Source organism: Heteronotia binoei, chromosome 5 (assembly GCF_032191835.1).
Source record: "Heteronotia binoei isolate CCM8104 ecotype False Entrance Well chromosome 5, APGP_CSIRO_Hbin_v1, whole genome shotgun sequence".
In the NCBI taxonomy this organism is placed as follows: domain Eukaryota; kingdom Metazoa; phylum Chordata; class Lepidosauria; order Squamata; family Gekkonidae; genus Heteronotia; species Heteronotia binoei.
The window spans coordinates 169,348,177-169,364,099 of record NC_083227.1 but is presented as its reverse complement, the minus strand read 5'-3'; the positions used below and the strand labels follow the sequence as shown (position 1 = coordinate 169,364,099).

At 42.9% G+C, this 15,923-nt stretch overlaps 1 protein-coding gene across 4 annotated transcripts in view; it reads right to left on the bottom strand.

The window, feature by feature from the left end:
• ADGRL1 (adhesion G protein-coupled receptor L1) overlaps positions 1–15,923 on the bottom strand; it is a 151,442-nt gene that overhangs the window by 95,864 nt on the left and 39,655 nt on the right. For all 4 annotated transcript variants that reach the window (XM_060240699.1, XM_060240701.1, XM_060240700.1 and 1 more), the window contains exon 2: positions 2,737–2,953. In XM_060240699.1, the coding sequence (XP_060096682.1) occupies positions 2,737–2,953 (217 nt within the window). The remainder of the gene's footprint in view (positions 1–2,736; positions 2,954–15,923) is intronic.

The window sequence follows — 15,923 nt, the reverse complement described above, 5'->3', positions numbered from 1 at the left end:
GAGGACTTTGTTGAATACTTGGAAAAAATATAGTAAATTTGGTGATGAGAGGAAACCGCTTTGGATAGTGCCAACTGAAGTCATAAAGCTGTCTAAAGTTCACAGGAAGAGAAATGGGTTACCTATGAGCAACTGCTAAAATTTCATGGAGGCAAAATAGAAATGAAGTCGGTGGAAGAGCTAAAAGATAAATTTGATTGATTTCAATCTTTACAAATTAAAAGCTTGGTAGAGAAAGATATCAGGAGTACAGGTATAAGACGTGAAAAAACAGAAATGGAGAAAGTGCTGTTGGGTGAAAATGAAAAATTGATTTCAAGGATCTATAAGCTATTACTGAAATGGTCTACAGAAGAGGAGGTGGTAAAACCTCAAATGATTAAGTAGGCAATAAATTTTAACAAAGAAATACAAATGGAGACGTGGGAACACCTATGGAAGAACTCTATGAAAATATCAACGTGCTATAACATAAAAGAGAACTGTTTTAAAAAGCTGTATAGATGGTACATGACACCTAAAAAACTAGCAAAAATGAACAATAACGTTTCAGATAGGTGTTGGAAGTGTAAAAAACAGCAAGGTTCTTTTTACCACATGTGGTGGACTTGCGAGAAGGCAAAACGATTTTGGTCTATGATTCAACAAGAGATATCGAAAATCTTGGGTTATAATGTCAAGAGAGCACTGGATGTTCTTCTGGTGGGATTTCAAATAGAAAGCTTCCCAAAGCAAGATAGGACGTTGTTGTGGTATTTGCTTTCAGCTGCAAGAACACTGTACGTGCAAATGTGGAAGCAAGACAAAATACCTGATAAGTGGGACTGTGTCTTAAAGGTTCTTAACTGGAGTGAAATGGACAAACTTACTAGAATCTTAAAATAATATAATTTGGAGAACTTTAAAGAAGATTGGAATAAATTTCAAAACTATGTGGAGGTGCAACAGAGGGTGAAGAGACATTTAGTGGTTTTTGATAATATTAACTGAACTCTAAAAGAGAAAAAGGACTGTGATTACTGAGTACTGTTTTAGTAGCAAAATATAAGTAGCTGAGTTTATACAGTAAATTTATGTGAGTTAAGATAAGATTATTTGAATAATTTTTAGAGATGATTTAAGGACTATGAAATATATCTTTAATGTTTAACAAGTAATAATTGAATTTTTAAAAGTGCAAAGAAGAATAGATTATGGTTATCTGATTAAATCTGTAATATTGAGGATTAAGAAGTAAGTAACGAGTGAAAGAATAAGAATAGTAGTTATATTGGAGTTCAGATAAAGTTAAGTGAATAATAACTTTTAGTTAAGATTCTATATATGTGAATTTTTACTTTTAAAAGGTTTTTAATTTGTTTTGTATACCGGCGGAGGTCACAATTTGGAGGCTGGGAGGGGAAAGAAATTGTGTAATGTATTGATGAACTATATTTAGATTTTTATAGTAGAATACTTTTCAATATATTGCAAAATAAAAAAAAAATTGTTCAAAATATGCAATCTAAATTCTGACGTCTCCCCCAGAAGCAGGGCTTTTTTGCAGAAAAAGCCCAGCAGGAACTCATTTGCATATTAGGCCACACCCCTGACATCACCATTGTTTCACACAGGTGTTTTATTTTTAAATTATTGTTTTATTTTAAAAGCCTAGCAGGAGCTCATTTGCATATTAGGCCACACCTTCCAATGCCGAGCCAGACGGAACTGCGTTCCTGCTCAAAAAAAGCCCTGCCCATAAGGGTGTGTCTGTGACTGCACGGTCCAGAAAAAACAATGCCTACTACCTGATATTTCTTAATATGTAGCTTTATTCTGAATCTCAGACAGGCAGTCCCCGATTGTAGTTGCTCAGTTATATTGGGTAGCAATAAGTACATAGTCAAAGGCTGCTTGTCTCAGGGCTGAGTTCTGGTACTTGAAGGCTTGTTACGGGGATAAGCCCATAATGCGCAGAACTGTTAACCTACCAAGACAAACATAGCATCCCAGCATGGGATCCTTTCAGGGGCTCAGTACAAATCCTGCCTCTGTTAGGGCTTCAAAAATCAGCAGGGCTGACAAGGCAAGCATCTTTCAGATCACATCACACAGATTGCATTCAACTTGGGGAAATCCCATGTTCTGCAGGCCTGGGCCCCGTCCTGGCTCAAATTAATCCTAGCAACCCAGTTGCATAGGAAAAATCCCACTCACTTTAACAAGGGCTCCCCTGGGGCAATTGGATTGTGGATTGCAGTTTAAACACAAGGCAAAGCTGCTTAGCAACAAAAACTATTTGTATAAATTATTAGTTGATGCTTGATGACAGAAATAAAAATCCAGATGTTATGTAAATGCTTCAATAATTGTATTGGTAGTAAATTAAGCATCTAATATTATTAACAACAATTGACTGATGCGTTAAGTACAATTAGAGTTGTTCCCTGTACTTCATTTCTGAAAACAGAGATTCCAGGTATCAAAGCCATCTGGAAGCCAGACCCTCTGACTTGAAATAATTATCTCCCGAGTCCCAGTAACAGGTATGCAGGGGGCTGGCAGCTGGTTTGGGAATGAAGAAAATTCATCCTGCACGTGCTCAGAGTCACTTTTTCCAAAGAACTAGACATTGGCTGGAATCAAGATGTCACACTAGGTGCCATTTTGAGGGGCATGACACCCCCTTAAGGGAAAGCCAGTTAGGGAAAAGAAACACTACCCCAGCCTCCACTGAAATCTTATAGTGGTTCTTACCTTTGGGACATGATTTTGAAGGCATCTGGAAGGTAGCATTGGACATTCTCCATCTGGAAGGGATCGGCATCGCAGATCTTGTCATCCGTGCGCCCATAGTTGGCATTCTCCACCATGATGACATCACTACCGGGACAGCGCAGCTCAATAGGATAGCCCTCACAGGCCAGTTCCCGCCGCACCAGACCAAAAGGTAGGCCAGCACGGCTTAGACCTGCTGGAATATGAAACGAGAGAGTGAGGCTTCTCTTCAGTCTTGAAGTTCCAGCTCATCTTCTGATTGATTTCTGTAATTTCCTCCCTGCCCCCCCCCCATGCACACACTTAGGTATGCATATCACATACCACTAGAACACAGCACTGAAAAGCAAGACTGTAAGGCTGTTTCCCCAGCTTTGGAGACTAAGGAGCTACAGAAATCAAGATTTCTGGCTTCTCTCTCTCTCTATTGTCTGCATATATGCCGTGTAACCTGAAACACATCTCCCTACAGCCAAGCCTGCTTTTCTATAAAGAAAAACAGTAGGGGTTTGGGATCCCCTCTTCTGACACTGTGGAACGTCTGCATATGAAGAAAATTCATCCATTTGTATGTCTTTATGTGGCGGGATGCTTACCCTGACTCTCTCTCTCTCTCTCTGCCTGCCTGCCTGCCCGCACCTACCCCATTTGCTGGGCTAAGTTGTATATTCTAACTAAGCTCCACAGACTCAGGCAGATGTGTCTTTAAAAACCCAGACATGTTTTTCACAAAGCACTTGGCTCTCCGCACCACCGGTGACCCACTTTACAGACAGCAGCTGAAAAAAACGGTCTGGGAAATGTGCTGAGAAAATTCTTTGCAATCCTTTTGAATCCTGCAAGGTTTTGTGAGACTGGAGAGGTATAGATGAGAAGTAAACAAGGGGGGAAACCAACTGAAAACTGAACAGGGATATCAGGGAGGTTTCCGGAAAGATTCTTGTTACAGCTTTCTGTTCATGTTTCTGATAGGGAAGATTTTGGGCATATACATGGATACCGGGGCTGAGGGCTCAGACTCCTGAATTTTGCTATCAGCCCTATCTGCAAAGAGAACAAAGACATCAAGATCTGTTTCCACATTTGTATTGTTGCAATTTAGGTAGGGGTGACACAGAATTCTAAAATTCTCCCCACCATGGTAGTAGCTGAAGAGAACAGGGAGCTATGACTTCTGAACACAGCTGTATGCACTGGACTTCGTCAGAAAGAAATTCTCTTGAAACACACAATCCAAAGGTATTTTCTCTTCACAGGCACCTCTGTGGCTGTTTATGAGGCACCCTCATACTACACGGGTCATTTGGGGAAGTGTGACAGCTGCATTTAGCCCAGGCATTCTCAGTTTTCATTCCAGGAGACTGGAAGCACACTATGCCTGCCTAGTAACCTCATGGTATGCTCCCCAGGTGATATCCTAACCAGATGTGACATTTTCCATGTGTTCACTTACAGGTACTCTTAACTGTCACATCACTTCTGGTTAGGTACTTTCATGGGCATTTTCCTCTCAGGTCAGCATAACCCTCCCCTCCAAAGGGATCTGCTTTCTTCTCCCTTCTGCATTCCCAACCAGCCTTTTTGCAGTGTGAAGGAGAAGGGGGTCTGAGGGAAGGTGGAAAAAGTGGGTGTCTGAACTTTGCACATTTCCGAAGAGGGCAGATGCAAGGCCACAAGAAAGTTAGTGAGGCTCATCATGAAATGCAGTGGCTTCTCTTCCACATCCAGAGAAAGCAGCATTGTGCTTGGGTGGGGGTGCACAGGACAACTGCAACTGGAGTTCACTGAGCTGCTGGTCCATGTAGCATCTATGCTGGACTGAGTGGGAGACTGTTACATTGCCTGGGGATAGCCTCCCTCAGCCACAAGCACTTGCACATATGAACGCTTCCAATCTCCACCAGTCACTGTTCTCTTTCTTGCTGTAGTGATTTGAGAACAAGCACTGACCCATCTCTCTACAAAGCAAGATGCCTAACCGGACATGACACAAATCTTGAGTCAAGTGGCACCTCTAAGACCAACAACGTTTTATCCTTTGTGTGCACACAGACTTCTTCAGACACAACCAAATCTGTAGACATGCAGACCTGACACCAAACCCTTATAACTATCTGTAAATGGAAGGTGGGGGGTATGGGTTTAGTTACCTAGTACAACAAGGAAGCTGGTGGCCTACTAGCCAGGCTGTAACTGTGAAGCTCAACCCCACTGGTTACCTGGCAAGTGTCCTTCAGATTTCCCAGAAATATGCAGCAGTCTGAACTGAGAACTATGAACTGGCTATTATGCCTACCAGGGCCAGTGTTCAGAAGTCAACATTTAACTTTTAAAAAATAAATTTTAATGGGGCTACAGAAAAAAAGAAAAATAGGGGAAAGAGAAAAAGCATTATTAAGTAAGCTTTGTTATTATTACACAATATATGGACAGTTTTACAAATACAAAGGATATTTCATAATCAATGTACAAATATGTAAGAGGAATAGATAGATAGATAGATAGATAGATAGATAGATAGATAGATAGATAGATAGATAGATAGATAGATAGATAGATAGATAGATAGATAGATAGATAGATAGATAGATAGATAGCATAATGTAACATTATTGTTTAGAGCAGAGCTATTGAACTCATTTGTTACGAGGGTCAGATCTGACATAAATGTCACTTTGTTGGATTGGATCATGTGTGCCATAAAATGTAACATGAAGTACCAGAGATATAAACTTTATAAAGATGATTTCAGATGCCAAATGGCAATAGGCTTGATTGGATTAGGTGTGACATGCAGAGAGCTAATAGGCGTGGAGCTATCATCATTGGTAATGAGACAGGAAACCTAAGTCTCAGTTTGGTCCAGGAGGATGCAAAGAAGAAACAGACATAAGTCTGAAGAAGTAAACGCTCACAAAAGCTCATACCCTGCCACAAATTTTGTTAGTCTTCAAGATGCTATTAGACTAGTGCTGCCAAGCCCCTGGACCAAGCGGGGGTTCTCCCACCCTGGAGGTTCCCAACCCACTGGCCCACATTGGGCTGGTGGGGGGGATCTCCTCCAATGTTGCCGGTGCAATGACATCTCCCGGAAGTGATGTCATCACGCCGGCAATGTCACGCATTGGCTGCTCTGGCATTACTGGGAAAACTCTATGCTCTAGCAATTTGGGAGTGAAAACTCTATGGCCATTGGGGACCTGGCAACCCTATATTAGACTCTTAGTGCGTTTTCCCACAGAGCTTACCGCGGAGCGACGTCCCTCTTTGCCACGCAGCGTCTGTGCGGATTTCCCACCAACTGCTCCGCAGAACCAGGAAGTGCCGGACCTTTTGCGTCGCAGATGTAAACCGCTAAAAACCAGTTTACGTTAGCGACGCAAAAGCTGCGGCTCTTCCTGGTTATGTGGAGCAGTTGGTGGGAAATCCGCGCAGACGCTGCGCGGTGAAGAGGGACGTCGCTCCGTGGTAAGCTCTGTGGGAAAACGCCCTTACTCTTTCTACATCTATAAGAAACCACAGCATTCAAAAACCAGCGGGGGGACATTTTAGCCTTCCAGGACATTCAGTTGCTGACCTAAGAGTAGCAGTTATCTTACAAAGGAATTTCAAAGGGAGATTAGAAAGAGAGACTGATGAATTTAATAATAAAGCTCAAGACAATGCCTCCACCTAGGTTTAAGAACATAAGAACATAAGAGAAGCCATGTTGGATCAGGCCAACGGCCCATCAAGTCCAACACTCTGTGTCACACAGTGGCAAAAAATGTTATATACACACATACACTGTGGCTAATAGCCACTGGTGGACCTGTGCTCCATACACTGTGGCTAATAGCCACTGATGGACCTGTGCTCCATATTTTTATCTAAACCCCTCTTGAAGGTGGCTATACTTGTGGCCGCCACCACCTCCTGTGGCAGTGAATTCCACATGTTAATCACCCTTTGGGTGAAGAAGTACTTCCTTTTATCCGTCTTAACCTGTCTGCTCAGCAATTTCATCGAATGCCCACGAGTTCTTGTATTGTGAGAAAGGGAGAAAAGTACTTCTTTCTCTACTTTCTCCATTCCATGCATTATCTTGTAAACCTCTATCATGTCTCCCCGCAGTCGACGTTTCTCCAAGCTAAAGAGTCCCAAGCGTTTCAACCTTTCTTCATAGGGAAAGTGCTCCAGCCCTTTAATCATTCTAGTTGCCCTTCTCTGCACCTTCTCTAAAGCTATAATATCCTTTTTGAGGTGCGGCGACCAGAACTGCACACAGTACTCCAAATGAGACCGCACCATCGATTTATACAGGGGCATTATGATACTGGCTGATTTGTTTTCAATTCCCTTCCTAATAATTCCCAGCATGGCATTGGCCTTTTTTATTGCAAACGCACACTGTCTTGACACTTTCAGTGAGTTATCTATCATGACCCCAAGATCTCTCTCTTGATCAGTCTCTGCCAGTTCACACCCCATCAACTTGTATTTGTAGCTGGGATTCTTAGCCCCAATGTGCATTACTTTGCACTTGGCCACATTGAACCGCATCTGCCACGTTGACGCCCACTCACCCAGCCTCAACAGATCCCTTTGGAGTTCCTCACAATCCTCTCTGGTTCTCACCACCCTGAACAATTTAGTGTCATCCGCAAACTTGGCCACTTCACTGCTCACTCCCAACTCTAAATCATTTATGAACAAGTTAAAGAGCATGGGACCCAGTACCGAGCCCTGCGGCACCCCACTGCTTACCGTCCTCCACTGCGAAGACTGCCCATTTATACTCACTCTCTGCTTCCTATTACTCAGCCAGTTTTTGATCCACAAGAGGACCTGCCCTTTTACTCCATGATTCTCAAGCTTTCTAAGGAGCCTTTGATGAGGAACTTTATCAAAAGCTTTCTGGAAGTCAAGGTAAACAACATCTATCGGGTCTCCTTTGTCCACATGTATGTTCACCCCCTCAAAGAAATGCAACAGGTTAGTGAGGCAAGATCTTCCCTTGCAGAACCCATGCTGAGTCTTCCTCAATAACCCGTGTTCATCAATGTGCCTACTCATTCTGTCCTTGATAATGGTTTCTACCAACTTTCCCGGTATTGAAGTCAGACTGACTGGCCTGTAGTTTCCCGGATCTCCTCTGGAACCTTTTTTAAAGATGGGGGTGACATTTGCTACCTTCCAGTCCTCAGGAATGGAGGCAGATTTCAATGAAAGATTACAGATTTTTGTTAGAAGATCCACAAGTTCAACTTTGAGTTCCTTCAGAACTCTCGGATGTATGCCATCCGGACCCGGTGACTTATTAGTTTTTAATTTGTCTATCAGTTGTAGGACCTCCTCATTTGTCACCTCAATCTGACTCAGGTCTTTCAACACCCCTTCCAAAATTAGTGGTTCTGGGGCGGGCAAAAAGTTCTCGTCTTCTACAGTGAAGACGGAGGCAAAAAATTCATTTAGCTTTTCAGCCATTTCCCTATCCTCCTTCAGTAATCCTTTTACCCCATGGTCATCCAAGGGCCCCACTGCCTCCCTGGCTGGTTTCCTACTTCTAATATATTTGAAGAAAGTTTTATTGTTGGTCTTTATGTTTTTTGCAATATGCTCCTCATAGTCCCTTTTTGCCTGCCTGATCACAGTCTTGCATTTGATTTGCCACAGCCTGTGTTCCCTTTTACTAATCTCACTTGGACTGGTTTTCCACCGCTTAAAGGAGTCCTTCTTACCTTTTACAGCTTCCATTACTTTATTTGTTAACCACGCAGGCCTTTTCTTATGCCTGTTTGTGCCTTTCCTAACTTGTGGTATGTATTTTATCTGAGCTTCTAGGATTATAGTTTTAAATAGCGTCCAAGCTTTCTCAAGGGTTTTGACCGTATGTACCTTTCCTTTCAGTTTCTTCCTCACATGCCTCCTCATCTCAGTGTATTTACCCCTTTTAAAGTTAAACGTGGTTGTGGTGGTCTTTTTGGACAACTCCCTATTTATACAAACGGTGAAATCAATAACATTATGGTCACTGCTCCCAAGCGGCGCAATCACTTTTACATCTCTCACCAAGTCTTGGGCATTACTTAGGACCAAATCCAGGATCGCCCCACCCCTGGTAGGTTCTGAGACCATCTGCTCCATAGCACAGTCATTGAGAGCATCAAGAAACTCAATCTCTTTCTCTCGACCAGAACACATATTGACCCAATCAATCTGCGGGTAGTTAAAATCACCTATTACAACACAGTTTTTACGTTTAGCCGCTATCTTTAAGCCTTCCATCATATTATAATCGTCCTCTCTCTTTTGATTTGGTGGGCGATAACAAACTCCCATAGTTAAATTTCCTTTTGGGCCCTCTATTTCAACACAAAGCATTTCTAAAAGTGAATCTAATTCTCTGATCTCAGCCTTACTGGACCGTATATCCTCTCTGACATAGACTCTTAGTGCGTTTTCCCACAGAGCTTACCGCGGAGCGACGTCCCTCTTTGCCACGCAGCGTCTGTGCGGATTTCCCATCTTCTCTCATTATCAATGCCTGCTATTGTCCTTTGGGGTCTGAAATCACTTCACTCTCCAAGATATCAGGACAGAGGGACTCACATTCTAGCTGTATCTGAAGAAGTCAGCAGTGACTCAGGAAAGCTGCCACAAATTTTGTTAGTAATTAAGGTGCTACTGGACTCTTGCTCCCTTCCACTAATAAAGATTGCAAGCTGTGCTGTTAGGTTTCTTTTATCATTTTTATCCATTAAAACTCGAAAGGGGGATCTCTCCAAGTGGAATAATGTGTTGCTTTCAGGCTGGCCAAAATCCACTCGCTGCTAGTGATCATAATAAAAAGTTTAAAAAGCAAGGGGGGGGGGGGTTAATGTGAAGAAAGGCAGCCAGTGAGGAGGGAGAGGAGAGAGGGAGACCACATATTGAACTGGAAATATATGGAACCATAAAGATATTTTTAAAATACTTAGCCATCTACATCCAGGCATTTAATCATGGAATCCAATCCAAGTGTTGTAACTCCTAAACAGGGTCTCTTTGAAAGAAAATAAAATCCCAGATACACACATAGTAATCTAATCAAAAAAACCCTTTTCAGAATCAGCCAAAATAATTTCTCTTTAATTCCCCTTATCCCAGATGCATCTCTTTTCTGCATTCAGGAGTGCCTGCCGTTCTGTTCTTGAAACAAATTGTATTTCTTATGTCTGTTATAGAGGGATACTTTTTGGAGGGGGCGGGGAATGTTTTTACTTTTACAGCTAACTTTAAATCTGTGTAACCCATGTAACCCAGGCTCACCCAGTTATCATGCTACTAAGGCAACCGACGTCTAGGCCCTTGAATGGACACCTTCCTGACTGTTGTGACCTTGGACTGGACTGCAAATACACTCACGGTGATGATATTTGGTGGGAAAACGTTTGAATGTTTTGAAGGCAGCAGGGAGAGGCGCCAGAATGCACCTATTGAAATGCTCTACATCTACCCTGTCGTAACCATTAGCTCCTCATTCCTAGCCAGGCTGTTCATTCATAGATTGGCCGTTGCTTTTCAGTACTAATAAACTTCATCTATGGTTTCATCCAAGTAGTTTGTTTGACTGATACTTGGCTCGTCCTGACATCTGCCACCCATCCTGTTTTAACATGCGTGTGTGAGAGAGCAGGAATCAAAGAAAACAGCAGAACAAGGCTGCCCCCCCCCCCGACCCAAAGTGTGCATGCACAAAAAGCTTATACTTGGAATACATCTTCGATGGTCTTGAAAGTTCCATGGGACTCCCTTTTATTGCGGGTGCACTTCCTTCCACTTCCCTCCCTCCCTCCCTCCCTCTCCAAATGATGGAAGACAGACTTGGCAATGTAGGAGCAACCCCAGTAGAGGAAGAAGAGATCAGGGGAGCTTTTATCTGGTGTACATGCGTGTGCTCTCTTATTTCTTCCCCCTCACTTCCTCCCCAAAAAAGGGAAGACAGGCTTGGCAATGCAGCAGCAGCACCCCATTGGAGGAAGAAACAAGGGAGTGGGAGAACTTTTTTGCTGTTGCGCATTCATGCACTCTCTTTTTCCTTCCCTCTCAAGAGAGGCTTGGCACTGCAGCAGCAGATGGGAAAAGAAGGTGGGAGACAGGTAATTGCTTGCAGGATGGATACCAACCCTGCAGGAGCTGGAATAGGCCTCTGGGCTGGACATTTGACACCTCTGGTTTAGAGGTCCATGATAGCTACCTATTAAAACCTCTATCTGTAATCTATAATATTCTTATGCTTTCGAGTTTATTCTACTGTATGAAGTGACTCAGCTGTGCTAGGGGAAGGAGCTGGGACAGAATTGCTGGTGAGGTGACTATTAATTTTGCTTTTCCTAAACTGCTGGGGATCATTAATTAAGTTTGCTGCATGAGAGAACTGTGTGAGTGCTTGGAGCCTTCTGGAGAGGGGTTTCTGATAACTTCTCTGTGTTTTTTGCCTTGTTTGTTGCTGAGAGAGGAGAGCCTGTTTGCCTGGGGGTGGCTACTGTTGCTCTGACTGTTGAGTCAGAGGTGGGAGCTGTGAGCTTTTCAATGAGGAGGAAGTGATTCAGCTATGCTGGGGAAAGGAGTTGGGACAGAACTGCTGTTGAGTTGAATGTTAATTTTCCCTAAACTGCTGGGGAGCATTAACTGAGGTTGCTGTGTGAGAGAACTGTGTGAGTGCTTGTTGCCTGCTGGAGAACGGTTTCCGATTGCTTCTGGGTGTTTTTTGTTGCTGAGAGGGGGGCCTGGTTTGCCTGGGGGTGGTTGCTGACCCCACCCTCTATTGTTGCTTTGGCTGTTGAGTCAGAGTTTGGGGCTGGGAGCCTTTAAATTGCAAGGCCCCTCCTCGCCAGAGGCACAAACTGAAGGGCTCTTGCACTGTGGCTCTTAGCCTTTGTGTCTGGCCTGATGGTCCTGTAGGAAGGTGTGTAGCTATTCACAAGTAGTCTTGAGAAGCAGTTTGGCAGTGGAGTTATCAGGGAGGTACAAGATAAACAGAACTAATTTTGATTGGATTTGAAATCAGCAGCATGGCTGGTGAAGGAGCAGAGGCAGTGACATGCAAAGTCTGTGGATTTCTGTATTCTTGCATAAGGGTAACAGCAATTACACTTGCAGCATGTATAAGTTGGCAGCCCTACTGGAGGAAAAGATATGGGGATTTGAGGTGCATTTGTCCATGTTCCAGTTTATAAGGGAAGGTGAAGATTTCATGGACAGAACCCATGAAGTGTTCTTGATAAGGCAACAGGAGGAGGAAGAAAAGCCACCTCAGCAAATGGGAGAGCACCCAACACAGAAGGAGGGCTAATGGAAAAAGATAACCCACAGGAGCAGGACAATCAGGAGACATTCTGATCTCTGTTGCTAAACAATTAGTTCCAGGATCTCCCCATAGATATTGATTCTGGACCACTGGATTTAGGGTGACTCCCCCAGTCTCCACAAAGCTTGAAAGAAATTTCTCAGGCCCCCGTGGATGAGAAGGCTGAAGCCTCTGCTCCCTAGTATAGGGAGAGGAGGGTGCTGATAATTGGGGATTCTTTGCTTAAAGGGGTAGAGCCAAAGTGTGCCAACCTGACATGTCATCTCAGGAGGTATGCTGTCTACTGGGTCCATGCATCCAGGATGTGACTGAAAAGGTAGGAAGACTCATCAAGCCCATGGATTATCCTTTCCTGCTGATCCATGTGGGTAAAAATGATATTGCCCAATACAGCCCAGAATGTATTAAAAAGAGACTTTGGCTCTGGGTAAGGACCTGGGAGTACAGGTTGTGTTTTCATCAGTTCTTCCTGTCGAAGGCCGTGGCTTAGGAAGAGAAGAAGAATCCTGCAAATACATGACTGGCTATGTAAATAGTGTCATCAGGAAAAGTTTGGATTTTTAGAGCATGGGTTTCACTTCTGAGATGAAGCTCTTCTACTGAGAGATGGTTTGCACCTCACAAAGATAGGAAAAAATGTGTTTGGTAAGAGCCTTGCAAACCTAATACTAAATCATATGGGGAAGCAAGACAAAAATTCAAAGCCTAGTACAATTGTCAATAATTGGGGATAAGAAGGCTAAAGTTTTGCAGGGAGTGGTGCATATGCTAGGTTACATTAACTCACAGCTAAGTACAGATATGAAAACCTCAAGGAACATAAAACATGGATTCTGATGTCTCTACGCTAATGTGCAGAGTATGGGAAACAAGCAGGTGGAACTGGAAGTCCTAATACAGGAAGGGGACTATGACCTAATAGGCACTACTGAAACTTGGTGGAATGACACTCATCATCAGGATATTAGGGTTGAGAGATATAATTTATTTAAAAGGGAAATATAAGGAAGGGTGGAAGAGTCACATTATTTGTAAAGGAGGTATATACTTGTGAGAAAATATGTGAATCTGAATGTAGAAGTTTAGTTGAGTGTCTCTGGGTAAAAAGAAAAGGAATAAGAAATAATATCGATATTATGGTGGGGGTCTGCTATAGACCACCAAGCCAGGCAGAGGACTTGAATGACACACTCCTAGAAGAGATTACAACATTCTCAAAGATTTCAATTACCTGGATTTCTGTTGGAAGTTCAACTCTGCTGAAAACCAAAGCTCCAATAAATTCCTGACTTGTCCCGCTGACAACTTCATTTTCCAGAAAATGAAGACAGAAACAAGGGGATCTGCTATCTTGGACTTGATTCTCATCAACAGGTTGACGAGGTGAAAGTAGTGGCCACCCTAGGTAGCAGTGACCATGCAATGTTGAAATTTATGATCTTGGGGAACAGGAAAGCTGTACATAGTCAGACATATAGGTTGGACTTCAGGAAAGCAAATTTTTGACAAACTTGAAGTTATGCTGGGTAAAATCCCATGCCCAGAAATACTAAAGGGGAGGGGAATTCAAGAGGGATGGGAGTTTCTTTAACCAAAATATGGAAAGCACAATCAAAAACAATTCCTATGAGAAAGAAAAATGGGAGGAGCCTAAAGAACTCAAGGTGGCTCCATAAACATCTTTTTAAGGACTAAGGACCTGAGGAATAAAAAAGGACTTATTTAGGAAATTGAAGGAGAGTCTTATAACCAAGGGCCTTATAAACAAATACAGTGTAGGGAGAAAGTTAGGAAAGGTAAAGCTCAGTATGAGCTTAGGCTAGTGAGAGATGTTAAAAACAACAAAAAGGGGTTCTTTTCTTATGTTCAAAGTAAGAAAAAGAAAAAGATATGGTAGGCCCTTTGCAGGGACAGGAAAGTGAGATTGTAATAGGTGATGAAGAGAGGACAAACTGCTCAATTCCTACTTTCCCTCCGAAATAAGGGAAATGGTGTTCAACATGTAAAAAACCCAAATAATGCATTGCAGACTAGGATTGGCATAGAGGTAGTACAGAAGAGGTTTTAACAAAACATTAGGAAGAAGTTCCAGACAATTAGAGCGGTTCCTCAGTGGAACAGGCTTCCTCGGGAGGTGGTGGGCTCTCCTTCTTTGGAGGTTTCTAAACACAGGGTAGTTTTTAAAAATAAAATGAAGTCCTCAGGACCAGAAGAATGTCAAGGGGCCTTGCCATGAATACTGAACATAAGAACAAAAGAAAAGCCATGTTGGATCAGGCCAATGGCCCATCCAGTCCAACACTCTGTGTCACAAAGTGGCCAATATATGTGTGTATGTATGTTTATATATAAACATACATGTTTATATATATATATATATACACACACACATACACACACACACACAGACAGACATATATATATATACTGTGGCTAATAGCCACTGATGGACCTCTGCTCCATATTTTTATCCAATCCCCTTTTAAAACTGGCTATGCTTGTAGCCTCCACCACCTCCTGTGGCAGTGAATTCCACATGTTAATCACCCTTTGGGTGAAGAAGTACTTCCTTTTATCCATTTTAACCTGACTGCTCAGCAATTTCATTGAATGCCCAAGAGTTTTTGTATTGTGAGAAATGGAGAAAAGGACTTCTTTCTCTACTTTCTCCATCCCATGCATTATCTTGTAAACCTCTATCATGTCACCCCACAGTCGACGTTTCTCCAAGCTGAAGAGCCCCAAGCATTTTAACCCTTCTTCATAGGGAAAGTGTTCCAAACCTTTAATCATTCTAGTTGCCCTTTTCTGCACTTTTTCCAATGCTATAATATCCTTTTTGAGGAGCAGTGACCAGAATTGTACACAGTATTCCAAATGAGACTGCATCATCGATTTATACAGGGGCATTATGATACTGGCTGATTTGTTTTCAATTCCCTTCCTAATAATTCCCAGCATGGCGTTGGCCTTTTTTATTGCAATCGCACACTGTCTTGACATTTTCAGTGAGTTATCTACCACGACCCCAAGATCTCTCTCTTGGTCAGTCTCTGCCAGTTCACACCCCATCAACTTGTATTTGTAGCTGGGATTCTTGGCCTCAATGTGCATTACTTTGCACTTGGCCACATTGAACCTCATCTGCCACGTTGACGCCCACTCACCCAGCCTCAACAGATCCCTTTGGAGTGCCTCACAATCCTCTCTGGTTTTCACCATCCTGAACAATTTAGTGTCATCTGCAAACTTGGCCACTTCACTGCTTACTCCCAACTCCAGATCATTAATGAACAAGTTAAAGAGCATGGGACCCAGTACTGCTGTTCCATGTTTCTGTGAATCTTTGCAACTGTGCTGGGAATGCTTGGGGAAGTTATATTCTAATACTCAATGGGGGCTGGGCAAGAAACGTTCACCCTTACTTTTCGTGGGCTTTTTGCTGTGAATTTCCGTGGGCTCATAATGACCCGGGAGGGAGTGTATAGGTCTGGCCCTAAAGGTAAGGCCCAGATCTGACACAGGGAGTCATACTGTTGTAAAGTGTCTATCAATAAAATAAACCTTTTCTGAATGACAGAAGGTTCTGATTGTTGAGGACTGCTCATAAGCTGACAAAGAACTGTATTCAAGGATAGTAAAAGAACTTGCAGACCTAATTTCTGAGCCTCTTGAACAGAGGTGTCCAAACTGCAACTCAGGAGCCACACAAGGCTCTTTCACACATATTGCATGATTCTTGAAGCCCCCACCACTCCATCAGCTGGCTTGGAGAATGCATTTCTCTCTTTAAATCACTTGTTCAAGCCAAGCCAGTCAGCAGCTTGGAGAATGC